A 13,646-nucleotide genomic window follows, 5' to 3' on the forward strand; every position below is an offset into this window, starting at 1 on the left:
GAGTTGAATAGTACCTAAGTTAAGTCTTTGCAGTGCCAGAAGGTTTGTGTCTCCAAGTGAGGGAACAGATTGACTGGCTCTTCCCAAGGGAACTGCTGAGAAGGAGCTGTGCCCTGGACTCCTAACGTGCTTTTAAAGCTGAAGTGCAACACAAGTGAAGGATGCTGCTTTCCTGTGTGCTTGTGCTGTCAGTGGTCTGAAATCCACAGGAAACCTGCCATGTTTGTTGGAACTGTCATTGCAGGTCTTTGAATTCCTCATCCGTCTGCATTCAGCTGAGGGGTCTGTGGATGAAGAGGTTTACCCTTACATTTGTACCTTGCTGCACTTTGACACTCGAGAGTTCCTTAATGTTCTTGCTCTGGTAAGAGGTCACTGATCCTGTTAAATAGGTCATGCTTTAGCTAAACCAGAAGTTACTGGCCTGATGCAGAAAGAGTTTTGATGTGTGGTCTCTGTCAGAGGAGATCATCATAGCCCTTTATGTCCTTAAATGTAAATTGATGGATGTGACATTATACAGGACAGAGTGTGGTAGCAGAGGCCATGTTTAAAGCACAGGTAAACCAGAAGTAATACATTTGTAAAGAGTGACTTAGGACTTAAATCTTTCTCCTTCCTTCCTTTCCACATTACTTGAATTTCTTCTCTCTGTTTGGATCTGTTCATTTTCACTTAAGAACCATTTGGATAGTTAAACAAATTGTATCTTGGAACCTGCTGCACAGAAAGTACTTAAAGGCATTGTGAGCTTTGTGATAAGGCTGTTTCTTTGTGTTTGCATTTCTGGGATTGGCAGTGGAGAACTCCCTTCTCAAGGTGTCACTGTTTTGCCTCATGCAGACTTTTGAAGACTTTAAGAATGACAAGCAAGCTGTGGAATATCAACAGAGAATTGTGGACATACTTTTGAAAGTGAGTGTGCCTAAAATATTAACCTCCTGTGTCTTTGTCTGGCTGTGCAGCAAAGCCTGTAATTTGGATGAGGTGTTTCCAGTCCTGCCCTGGATGACACCTGAGAAGGTGGTGGGCTGGATATTTGTGGTGGTTGGATACTTGGAAGTGGTGCTTCATGCACATGAAGTATGGTGACAGAGAGGTTGCCTTTGCTGTCTGTGATTTCCCCTGGGTTGTACTTTTTGTTGTCAAATCTCTCCTCCACTGTTAAGTTGATTTTCATCTGCTTCTCCCAGATTCCTTCTGAGCAGGGAAAAAAGTCCCAGGAATCCTGTGCTTGGCAGAGTGCCAATACTCTTCTGCATCTGTAATTGCTGTGTTTGGGATGTAACACACCTGGAATGACAGGCTTATCTTTAGTAAATGGGAGAGAAGAGGAATGTCAGAGTTAGCAGCCTGGCACTCTAGAAATCAGTTGTCATGTGCAGCCCGTGTTCCTCAACAATGAGCCTTCTTATTAAAAGCTCTTGCTGCCAAATGCCATTTGCTTTCCCCTTCAAAGCTGTCAACATTAATAATGAGTAACTCAGCTTGGAAGCTGTTTATGTATCAACAGAAGTAGAGTTTCCCTGTCACTGTCATCACTGACAGATGAGAACAAGGGCACCTGTGAGTGAGTTTGGTGACAATGCTGCTGCAGTGGCCTGTGTTGGAGGGGCTGAGACAATGCCAGCGTGGGGGAGCTCTGTGAGCCTGCCTGAGCAGGACATTGCTGTGAGGCTGTTAGTTGTGCTGGCTTAGACTGTGCTTTTTTGAGTCTTGAGCTACTGTCAGCAGGAGGTGGCACACTACAGCTGTGTTCTGGAGCTACCATGGGATGTGTTCCTGGGCAAGGCTGGAGGATCCAGCTGTTGACAGCCCTGCTCTGTGCTGCTGGCCACGTAGCAAATGTCCACCCCAGCAGGATTCAACCCTGCTCTTGGAGGGGAAAAGCAGGGCAATTATGAGAAGCACTGCAGGATTAAATGCATCTGCAGGCAAACAGTTTGCTGTTATGAGAACTCTCGTTCCCTTGCTCTGGAATTTGCTCTCCTTTTTGGGTTAAAAAACCAAGAAATCTTAGAACTCTTCAGTTACATTTGTCACTATCAACAAAGCCGACTTAGGAAATTACTTAGGAAATGACTCACCTATTTCAGCAGTGCAGGTACCACGGATGTTCCACTGAGGCTCATCTAAACTTTGCCAAACAGATCATTTTTTAGCAAGTCTCCATGGCTGGCCTGCAGCCTCTGTAGGGATGCTCTGGCTCAGAGTACAGTGTTCTCACTTTTGTGTGGACTGACAAGGATCCAGATTGTGAAAAACAAAGCCAAACTGGATAAACCACTGCTGTTGTTTCATGTTTTTAATGCTGTAGCTAACACTGTTCTGACCAGGCTCCTGTGTGAAATGGTCTTTTCTCAACAGAAAATGAAAAGAGAATGATAGCATCAGCAGATGTTTAAAGCAGGAGTCTGCTGGATTCCTTAGTGTGCCTTACTTGTCTCTCCACTTGTGTAAGATAACCACTAGCACCTCAGGGGGATCTGGAACTCCACATCACTTCAGGAAATCAATTGTCTCTCCTAAGCTTAGACTGAATGAGGTTGTAAACTGTGAGATGCTCCTTGTCTGGGCTTTGCTGGAGCAGTTCAGGTGATGGATTTCCTCCTGACTAGACTCACTGCTCTGAGAGGGGAACTTTCCAAGCAGGAGTGTGTCAGTGTGTCAGTTTCCCTCGGTGTTTAGGATGTCTGTTAGAAGCGTGAGACCCCGGGGCAGGACACACCACGCTCATGTTTTATGTGCCAGACAGGTGACAAGCACTTCTCAGGTTTCAAGTCCCTTTTGCAATGACTCTTGGATATTCCATTTCTCTGTAATTTCAAGTCAGCACAGTAACAAGCTTATATTTATAGACTAATAGCTAATTTAGTGTGGAAAACCCCCATCTCCTCAATCCTGCAGTCACCTCTTAGTTGTCTGATCAGTTCTTCTGCATACCACAGCTGAACTGGTGAGTGCCTGGGGCTTGAAGTCATGTTGGATTTCTACCTTGTGTGCCTTGTGTGCCTCTGTTACCTGTCCAGTGATCAGCACAGACTACAGAGATGGAAATAAACATGGGCTTGGAGCCTCTTCACACCTGAAAATCAGGGACATGCAGTCCCTTGAGTACACATCAAAGAGGTTAAGGCTCTTCAGCTTTAGGACAGAGGTGATTCAGGGATTACATGCACTGACTGTGTCTATCTGACACAGTTAGATGCCATGGAAGGTGGCTTACCTTTTGACCTTCAGGGCGGACTAACACCAGGAGGTGATGTAGATGTCTGGGGTAGGAAGAGCCATGATGGCTGGTACAGGGATTTTTGTGTTGTGGTTGCCTTCCCAAAGGCCACTGCAGAATCAATCACTTGTGGTTTTATTTTCTTTTCTCTCCAATGCTGCTCAGGTCATGGTAGAGAATTCTGACTTCACCCCATCCCAGGTTGGCTGTCTCTTCACCTTCCTGGCCCGTCAGCTTGCCAAGCCAAACAACACCCTGTTTGTGAACAGGACACTCTTTGACCAGGCAAGTGTTCCTTTGTCAGGGGTGGTAAAACATCCAAGCAGGGTGCAGCACTGCAGAAAGCACAGCTAGTGCTGGGGAAGGAAGCAATTCTGGAAGTGCTGGTGCATTATCAAACAGGTGGCATCTTAGAGCAGGCTGGGAGAGGCCACAAAAGCACAGTATGTCCAGATGTCAGCTTGCCTGCTGGAATTGCATGGGGAAGAGAGTCAGGTCCTAGGAGGTGGAACAGCCTCTGCTCCACAGAATGGCAGATTCCTGTGGTCACCAGTGTGTCAGGAGAGGGAAAGCAAAGCCCCATAAGGGCAGGAGCTAAGCTGTTCATTTTTAAGCCCCAGTGGGCACGTTGGTGGCTCTGTTGTCACTTGTGCACATGAAGATGACAAAGTAAGGAGATAAAGGGTGCCAACTAAAATGCCATTAGTGAGCTTATAGAGCAGGTCTGTGGAGCTGGTAATTTGTAATTCCTGTGGCTGCTGTCCTCTGCTGTTTGATAATAGGCTGAGGCAACAATACATGCCTGAAGCTTGCACAGGTTAAGTTTTAAGTTGCCCAGCTTAAGCCCTGTGGCTGAGGAAGAGGCTTCAATGGTTCAATATGTTTTGAACATAATGTGGATACATGAATGCTGATAAAAAGTGAGTTAGAAAATACATGTCCTTCATCATAATTTAAGACCAAAGAACTCTGTGGAAGCTCAGTGGGTTTGGATTCATTACAGATATATTAAATCTTATGGATTCAAATATTTCCTCTGTTTCTGGGAGAGGTGTCACACGCAGGAGAGAGGTTGAGAAGGTCAACATTGTGGTGCCAGCTGTTTAGTGAGTAGTCCAAAGCAAGATGACAGGGGTCCCCTGAGCTCTTTTATCATCCCTGTGTTCCTCAAAGTTTGGTTTTAGATCCTGCTACAGAGCCATTGGTTTTCCCTCCATGGAGTCTTTCAGCAGTCTTCATTACTCCAGTATTCCTACATAACTAGAGGAGTTATACAGTCAAGTGGCACCGTTTGCTGTTGCCATCATTGGTGCTCACAGTCTGCTTGCTGGGTTTGTGCTAAGAGCTGTGAGAACTGGGCCCAGCTCATGCTGATCTCTCCACCCTTGCACAGGTCCTTGAGTTCCTGTGCAGTCCAGATGACGACTCGCGCCATTCGGAGAGGCAGCAGGTAACGGCCGTCACGGGAGCGGTTCTTGAAGCACGGGGTAGCACCAGGCTGTAGAGCAGACTCCAGCCTCACAGGGGTGTGGACTGAAGGGCATATCATAGAATCAGAGTCACAGGGCCCTGCAGAGCTCATCCAGCCCAACCCCTGCTACAGCAGGTTCCCCTTGATCAAGGGGCACAGGAACGTGTCCAGGGGGGTTGGGAACCTCCCGAGAAGGAGCCTCCACACTCTCCCTGGGCAGCCTGGGCCAGGGCTCCCTCAGCTCAGCACCAAAGGAGTTTCTCCTTGTGTTCCAGTGGAACTGTTTGTGTTCCAGCTGATGTCCATTACCCCCAGTCCTGTCACTGGACACTACAGAAACAAGTGGCACCCCATCCCCCTGACACCCACCCTTTGGGTACTTACAAGTGTTGATGGGGTCCTGCAGCCTTTCCTCCTCAGAGATGTTCCCATCCCTTCAGCATCTCTGTAGCCCTGCACTGGCCTCTCTCCAGCAGTTCCCTGTCCCTCTTGAGCTGAGGAGCCCAGAACTGGACACAGGACTCCAGATGAGGCCTCACCAGGGCAAAGTAGAGGGAGAAAAGAACCTCCCTTGACCTGCTGCCCACACTCTGCTTGATACCCAGGATATCATTGGCTTCTTGGCTATGAGGGCACGTTGCTGGCTCATGTTTATTTGCTGCCCACCAGCACTCCCAGGTCCCTCTCCCTGCTCTCCAGCAGGTCACCCCCAGCCTGTCCTGGTGCAGGGAGGTGTTCCTCCCCAGGTGCAGGACTCTGTACTTGCCCTCAGTGAACCTCAGGAGGTGCCTCAAAGCAGAAGCACGTGAAATACGCCAAAGCAGACACCTAACCATAGGAATGGTGACCAGCATGGAAGAGTCAGGCAGTGAAGTGAGGTGAAGGAGGATCCTACACCAGCATTGCCTGCAGAAGCAGAAGTCCTGGATCAGCACATCACCTTTGCAGTTAATGCACTCTAAAATAAGCCCTGCATTGATACAAAGTTTAGTGGAGCAGGAGCAGTGTACTTTTAACAGCACTGGCTGTCCAGCTGCTGCTGCAGCATCTAACTGGTCTTCAATATCTGCAGGTCCTTTTGGAGTTGCTGCAGGCAGGAGGGATAGTGCAGTTTGAAGAGAACCGACTTATCCAGATGGCAGAGAAGGCAGAATTGTGAGTTGCCTCCATGTTTCTCCATTTGGGATTCTTTTCCCTGTGCATTCACACATGCTTCATTTCATATATTCATAAGGGTGTTTTTACAGAAAGCATTGTTAAGATAAGAGAGTTTAGAGCTGTGGAAATCTTTTGGCATGAAACCCTTGATGAGTTTTGGCACCATGTATCCTCGGGCCCAGGCTTTGTTCAAAGGTACCGTTGTATATTTGAATGCTCTGTCACTGACAGATGGAGATGACTCGTTAGGGTGAGACCCACAGGTGGATTTAAAAGCACAAAGGGGTCTGGAGCCACCCCCATGGTGCTCATTTTAGAATTGAGTAGGAGCAACAAACAGTGTCTGGAAAAGCTAAAAATTGCCACCATCTCCTTTAGATGGTTTGCTCTTCCAGAGAGAGTCTGGCATCCCTGAACAGAGCCAGCCAGGGAGGGCATCTTCATCCAGGTCTTGAATTTGGATGCTGTATGAATTAATCCACCATACTGCAGAGAACCAGAGAGCTAAGTGCAGTGCTGGGATGTGCCATGCCTGTGTTCCTCTTGATCCTAGAAGGAGTTAACCAACCACATTTTTCAGACTTGAGAAATACTTACTATTCTCCTTCCTTCAGAGAGTTTGACTGCCAGAGCCAGCGGCTCAGCCGCTTCCATCAGACCTAAAAAGACCTGCAGTGTTGTGTTATTTATCAGACTTTGGGTTTGTTTTGCCTCAGTTGCATATTGTTTAAAGTGTCAAAACATTGAGGATGTTTATGGAACTGTGGAGGCAGGAAACTGTGTCAGAACACATCACTGAGTTGTGTCTAACCCAGTTCTGCACATTAGTGTTGCACATTGGCCTCAAGGCCGAGTGTGTTCTGGAAATAAGATGATCTATGAACAGAAAAACTCATGAAACCCAATTTCTTTAAGGATTTTTGTCCTCTGCCCTTTGCCTCTCACCTTAGTACCTCCAGTTTTCTCTGTTCTATATGACAATATCCCCAGAGGGAGGTTGAGAGGCTGGTTGATACCAAAGAGCATACGTAAACTGGAGCCACCCAAGCTGGGTGCCTGACAACCTTCCTGGCAGGTACTTCCACTGTTTTCTTCTGAGTGCTGCCAAACCATGCTGCATCTGAGCTCCCACCCTGTATTCTGCTGACTGAGCTGAGTGTTTTTCCTAACTTGGAGAGCCTTTTTGCCTTCTAGCTATCAGATTTGTGAGTTCATGTACGAGCGAGAGCTTCGCTATGACAAAATCATCGGCTGTTACCTGCGGGATCCGGTGCGAAAGGTGAGTAAATCTGGAGCTTCTGGCTTCTCCTCGGGTCAGCACAGCCTGTCCTGCTGGCCAGAGTGTGAAGGGCACAACAACCCTGCTCTTCTGTCCTACTTCTCTGTCTTAAAAAGCGTCCTTCTTTCCAGTTGAGTTGTTTCAGTCACAGCCAAGGCTTGTTTGGGTTTGTGAGTGTGTTGAAGAACAGCTGATTTCCTAAAAGCTTCAGAGTTTTTTGTTCTCTTCTTAAACGTAAAATACATAAAACCTGGCTGCAAGGCAGGATTTCTTGCAAACACTGCTAACTGCAATGCTTAATTTGTGCCATCAGTCTCCTCCCCCTGGACAGAGCCTCCCTGCCCTTATGGCTTTGCAGTCAGCTTCTGCATATCTACAAGTTGTGTATCTGCCACAGATTTTGAGGTGTTCTCCTTCCTACCACCAGCAGAAACTGGGAGGAGAGTCTGGCAAACATGATCTCACCCAGCTCCCTGTGAAACTGCCATGCCAAAGGTTGTGTGGGTGAAGGACTCAGAGGTTGTGGTAGTGAGATGGTTAAAAAATACAGTACAGGAGAGCATGTGAACTGAGGACAGGGCAGGAGAAGGGCATGGGAAGGCTAAGGTTGAAGAGGAGCTCAGGAGTACGCTGGGAAAACTGACCTGCTCTCTGCTGGAGTGTTCATTTCTCTGCCTATGCTCCTAGCTAAAAGGTGATGTGAGCAAGAGGAAGATGTTTCTAATAGTGGAAGAGCAATTTTCTTTGTCCTCAGTGCTCACCACGTTTAGCATCCATTCCATTCCCTTTTGTGTGGTGTTTTTTCTGGCAGTTCTTCAGGAATTGTTTAAGGATGTACAATCTCACCTGCAAATAACATACCTTGACATACTAAGGGAGGACTAGCCCTGAGGTCATCCTAAAACTGCTTGAAATGCTCTCCCTTACCAAAAGCTAATGCTATTAGGAGTGCTGCAGAACACACTGTACCATTTATGGGTTTATGCTTCACAGGAAGAAGTTTTCAACTACATTCACAACATCCTGTCCATGCCTGGCTACAGTGCTGAGGAGAAGCAGCTGGTGTGGCACAAAGCTTTGGAACACATAGAGGTACAGTGTCTCCTAAATTCATGGTTGATATCATGGTTGATAATGAACTGACCATGAGCCAGCAATGTGCCCTCGTGGCCAAGAAGCCAATGGCAGCCTGGGATGCATCAAGAAGAGTGTGGGCAGCAGGTCAAGGGAGGTTCTTGTCTACTCTGCCCTGGTGAGGCCTCATCTGGAGTCCTGTGTCCAGTTCTGGGCTCCTCAGCTCAAGAGGGACAGGGAACTGCTGGAGAGAGGCCAGTGCACGGACATCAAGATGATCAGGAGACTGGAACATCTTTCTTATGAGGAAAGGCTGCGGGAACTGGGGCTGTTTAGTCTGGAGAAGAGGAGACTGAGGGGAGATCTCATTAATGTTTACAAATATCTAAATGGCAGGTGTCAGGAGGTTGGGACATCCCTTTTTTCTATGGTATCTAGCAACAGGACAAGGGGTGATGGGATGAAGCTGGAACACAAAAAGTTCCATTTAAACATCAGAAAAACCTATTTCAGTGTTTGAGTGAGGGAGCCCTGGCCCAGGCTGCACAGGGAGGGTGTGGAGGCTCCTTCCTTGGAGGTGTTCAAGACCCACCTGGACACATTCCTGTGTGACCTGATCTAGGTGACCCTGCTTCTGCAGGGGGTTGGATTAGATGATCTCTAAAGGTCCCTTCCAACCCCTACCATTCTATGATCATAGTACAGCCAGCTGCTTCTAACTCCTCTTGGATCTATCTGGTGCTATCCTGTAAGGAAAGTGTCACCATGTTGAATCACAACTGTTTAGAGAGCTCTGACTTGAAGATTTAGTATTCTCATCCATTAATGTAAGTGCATCTCTTAGATTCAAGCTGGCTTCCTTGGTCTCCTGGTTTCCAGTATTGCTCTGTTTCCATTCAGTTTAAGCTACTTAAACATCCTTTCCATTTGACTGAGAAATTCCTTCGAGTCAGCTGAGGGCTTGCTTTCCTCTCTGCTGCTGGCTCACAGTTGGCACTAGGAGTGTCTTGGCAGAGGGTAAGAAGCAGTTGTCAGAAAACCTGATGAAGAATTTCCTTGCCTCAGGACTGAGATATGGTCTTGTTCCTACAAGTCCTGCTGTGTAGGAAAATCATCTGCTTTCAAAAAATGCCTTTTTAAAAACTACTCTTCCTCCTAATTGTTTTTTCAGCATCACTTTTAGTGTGATGGCATTCATTGAAGCCCAGGTGAAAGCTTTGCAGTAAAGATGCAGTTACAGCGTGAATGGACTTGGTGGCATTGCATAATCACACTGCCTACAAAATGAGAAGTAATTCTCTGTGCTGTGTTTCCCTCTCCAAAGGAGCTGCTGTTGCTGAGCCCCTGTAAAGCAGCTGACCTGGTGGCCATTCACTTCAACGAGCAGATCGAGAGCATCATCACAAACCTTCAGGTAAAGCGTCCAACTCGAGTGCCGCTGCTGCTTCGTTACAGTGGGCTTGTCATTCTTGTAAGTGATTGCTGAGGGGAGTGCTTAGTTGTTACTGGGTCATAAACAGAAGAAAAATAGCTCCTCAGCTGCAGGAATTGCTACATTTAAAGTGTTTGGCCTGTTTGTGGAGTTCTGGCCTTAAAAATACACCGTCTGTGAGTTGCTGATGCATCACCTGCTAATGCAGTTCTAGCTTGGAGTTCAGTGCTCTGTGCTCACCCACCAGACAGAGCTGTGGGCAGCAAAGGCATCCTCTGAGTATTGACACAAGTGCCTAAACAAATGTCTTCAGCAGGCACCAGCTGTGAACAGTGTTTTCTCCAGTGGATGTAGTTCAGGAATCACTGGTTTACAGCACATTCTTTAAAATAGTAACAGTATGTCTCCTCCTGTTGTCCAGGACCCATTCTTACTTTTCCAGTTTCTGAAGAGTCTCCTTGATCCCAGGTATGTAAGAAAATGGGACCATTTCCAAACTGTGTCTGGAAAACATGGGTTAAAATAAATCCCCTTGAAGCAGTGTGTCAACAGGCAGCCTGCAGCCAAGCCCAGGGCTTAGAAAAGGTCACTTGCTCTTCAAACTGCCCAAAACTGAGAAGGAGAGCCCAGAAATAACAGTGTTCTGGGAAGCCCTTGCCAGCTTCCTAACTGGGAAGTGGTGTGGGATCCAAGATGTGCAATGCAATGCCTCCCCCACGCTGGTGTGGGAGTTTGGGCATTGCTGTGGCAGCTGCTTGGGGAAGTCTGTGAAATGCTTACCCTGAGACTGAAATGGCAGCTTCTGTTCCCAGCCCACTGGCCTGATTACTTGACCAGGGTGCACAAGTTTAACATAAGCAGACAAATGTTTTGGTCTGTTGGAGTATTTGATTTCTCTCTGGTTTCAGAGTTGCTGCCATATTTCACTGCAAACTTCTAAGTGCTTGCTTGCTCCATCTGCTCTGGTTCTTGTGGCATTTCAGCACTGAGTGTTCTCTTTCTGCTGAATCAGTTTCAAATGCTACAAGACCTTGCTTTTATTTATTTATTTAGTAAGATTTTATATATATACACGCCTCCAGTTGCCTTCAAGCAATTGTTAATGCAATTGAAGGAGAGATCTTGTTTCATCAACCAGCTACAAATTAATTGTGCTTTATGAGGAGGAGGAGGAGTGGTACAAAAAGGTAATGTTATCTGAAGTCAAGTGTCAGTGTTTCAGTTCTCATGGAAGTGGAATAAAAAGCATGTTGTGGAAGCAGGAACCTGGAATGAATCACTTGTTGTGTTTTGTAAGGATGTAAGTTAAAAAAGAAAGACACATTTTGCTGTTTCCTCGGTTTTACAGCCATGTTGAGGTGGAAGGAGTTAACTTGATAGAATCACAGAATGGTAGGGGTTGGAAGGGACCTTTAGAGATCATCTAGTGTAACCCCTCTGCAGAAGCAGGGTCACCTGGATCAGGTTGCATAGGAACGTGTCCAGGCAGGTCTTGCAGACCCCCAAGGAAGGAGCCTCCACACCCTCCCTGGGCAGCCTGTGCCAGGGCTCCCTCACTCAAACACTCAAACAGCTTTTTCTTATGTTTAAGTGGAACTTTTTGTGCTCCAGCTTCATCCCATCACCCCTTGTCCTGTTGCTAGATACTGTAGAAAAAAGTGCTGCCCCAACCTCCTGACACCCACCCTTTAGATATTTGTAAATATTAATAAGATCTCCCCTCAGTCTCCTCTTCTCCAGACTAAACAGCCTCAGTTCCCACAGCCTTTCCTTGTATGAAAGGAAAATCCACACTGCCTGAGCTTTCTGATGAGGATGCTGTGGGAGACAGTGTCAAAAGCCTTGCTGAAGTCAAGGTAGATGCCATCTGCTGCTCTCCCCTCATCCATCTATGAGTGATGCACTCATAGAAGGCATCAGGCAGGTCAAATAGGATTTCCCCTTGGTGAATCCATGTTGACCCCCCCTGATAACCACCTTTTCCTTCACATGTTTAGTGATGACAGGATGAGTCAATCCATCACCTTTCCAGGGATGGAGGTGAGACTGACTGGCCTGGGGTTCCCTGGGTCGTTCTTCCTGCCCTTTTTGAAGACGAGTGACTTTGGCCTTTCTCCAGTCCAAGTTCTGTTTTGTCGACAAATAACAACTATCACTGCTGTGACCTCTCTAAAGAGGGCAGTTTGCTTCCATAAATCAGTCTAGACTCCTTCAAATCCCCTGTAACCACAGAGCTGTGTGCATTTTCTAGCTGACTGGCAGACGTTAACACACCCTCAGGTTCTAGGGAAGGGTTTGGTTGTAACTTCCAAACATTGTTTTCATAGAGGTTAAAGTGAGAATTATTGCCCAGAGAATATCTTGATTGGGTTTTACAGAAGAGAAATTAGATTATATAGTTAATAAATGAATAATTGTGTAAAAAAGATGGACTAGTTAAACAGAGATGATACCCAGCTGAATGTTAAGTGGGACTTTGTTTATGCTGTGAGATCACTTGCAGCAAGCGAGACCCAATGAAGGCAGCAATTAACCTGGCTGTTCATCTTCAGCATCGAGTGGCTGCCACAGTCTCTGAGTAATAAACAGATCCAATTTAACTCCACCATAATTAGAGCTGAACACAACCCTTTCTCCTGCAGTTATCTTCTAATCAGTGCAACACGTGATGTGTTCAAACCAGCGATAAGAAGCAACTTTCTGCATCTGATCTTTAGAAGATCTCTGCTTTTCCCTCCAAGGCTGATGTTCAGCAAAGTGCATGAGCCCACATGGCTTGTCTCCTCATGCCTTCTGTCCCTTGGAGTGGTTTATGTACAGTTCCTTTCCCCCTTGTGTTCCAAAGTCTGCTAATTCTGTGCAGTGAGGTGCACCTCAGGTAATGGACATAAACCACAGACAGAATACTCACTAAGCATGGGTTGCAGGGGCTTCTCTGCTCTAACACACCTCCTCCTCTCTTCACTGACCTTGGGGTCTATATGGTCTCTCATCCACCTCCTTCCACCACCACCAACCCCTCCTCTTCCAGCTTCTTCACCTCAAAAAGTGATCCCAGTGCCAACTAGCTTAGTCCCAGAAGTGAGCCTGACCTAGAGCCTGGGAAAGCTTTGAAGAGCTTCTTACAGGAGCCACCACTGCAGCTCCTTCCCCATTACCAGAAAGGGCTCCAGACAAACCCAGCACACACAGTTACACAGAGAAAAATGACCAAAATACCACTGAGTGCTTTGGATTCACGTGTGACAGCAACTGACTGTACAGCAGGATGTCTGGAAGCCCCAGGGCTTAACCTATTGTTATGAAACTACATTGTCAGTGGGAAGGATTCTGTAGAGATCCCAGATTGCTGGAGGCACTTTTTAAATCATGCTCAAGGTCTTACAGTCTGTTTTCCAGTGCTCTGAGGTTGTCTGCTTCTAAGGCATATTGAAATGAGCTGAATTATATCCTGAGAGAGGTGAGGAAGGAGGGAGAGATCTTGCTCTGAAGACCTAATCTGCAGATACACCACTACTCTTTAGTACATCTATCCATACACCAGTGCTTAGGTGCTTCTGAAAGCATCTGTCTCTCTTCAGTGAGTCTAAATGTTTATATGCCTTTTTTTTGAGCAAAATTCTTATTAAAATAAATACTCTTAGAGCAGTAAACGAGCTTTTAATGTCTCAAATACAAATGATTGCTTGGTCATGTGGGGCCAGGACTCATCGTGCTAGTATAACAATCCTAGTTGGTGGAATTGCATTAGGGATTAATTTGGCCCATTTAATTTAGCTAGAGATTTATTTTAAAGGAGGTGGGAGGGGGAAGAGAAGAAACAGGGTTAACAGAAATTGCCCAGGGAAATGAAAGCCAAATGTCCTTATGTTTGTGTTTTACAAGCAGCCACAGAAAACAGTGTAGCTGTGCCTTGCTCAGCTGTCACAGCCTTTGCTACACTGCCATTTTAAAGGGTTTTTTCCTCTAAAAACCCCAATGCAGTGAAGCACATCTGTTTGCA

At 46.5% G+C, this 13,646-nt stretch overlaps 1 protein-coding gene across 5 annotated transcripts in view; it reads left to right on the top strand.

The window, feature by feature from the left end:
• Positions 1-13,646, top strand: part of VPS8 (VPS8 subunit of CORVET complex) — a 76,842-nt gene that overhangs the window by 36,189 nt on the left and 27,007 nt on the right. For all 5 annotated transcript variants that reach the window (XM_062005771.1, XM_062005775.1, XM_062005774.1 and 2 more), the window contains 9 exons: positions 245-364; positions 844-915; positions 3,395-3,514; positions 4,623-4,679; positions 5,773-5,855; positions 7,053-7,137; positions 8,131-8,229; positions 9,536-9,625; positions 10,065-10,111. In XM_062005771.1, coding sequence (XP_061861755.1) covers positions 245-364; positions 844-915; positions 3,395-3,514; positions 4,623-4,679; positions 5,773-5,855; positions 7,053-7,137; positions 8,131-8,229; positions 9,536-9,625; positions 10,065-10,111 — 773 coding nt within the window. The remainder of the gene's footprint in view (positions 1-244; positions 365-843; positions 916-3,394; positions 3,515-4,622; positions 4,680-5,772; positions 5,856-7,052; positions 7,138-8,130; positions 8,230-9,535; positions 9,626-10,064; positions 10,112-13,646) is intronic.

Source organism: Colius striatus, chromosome 12, assembly GCF_028858725.1.
Source record: "Colius striatus isolate bColStr4 chromosome 12, bColStr4.1.hap1, whole genome shotgun sequence".
Classification (NCBI taxonomy): domain Eukaryota; kingdom Metazoa; phylum Chordata; class Aves; order Coliiformes; family Coliidae; genus Colius; species Colius striatus.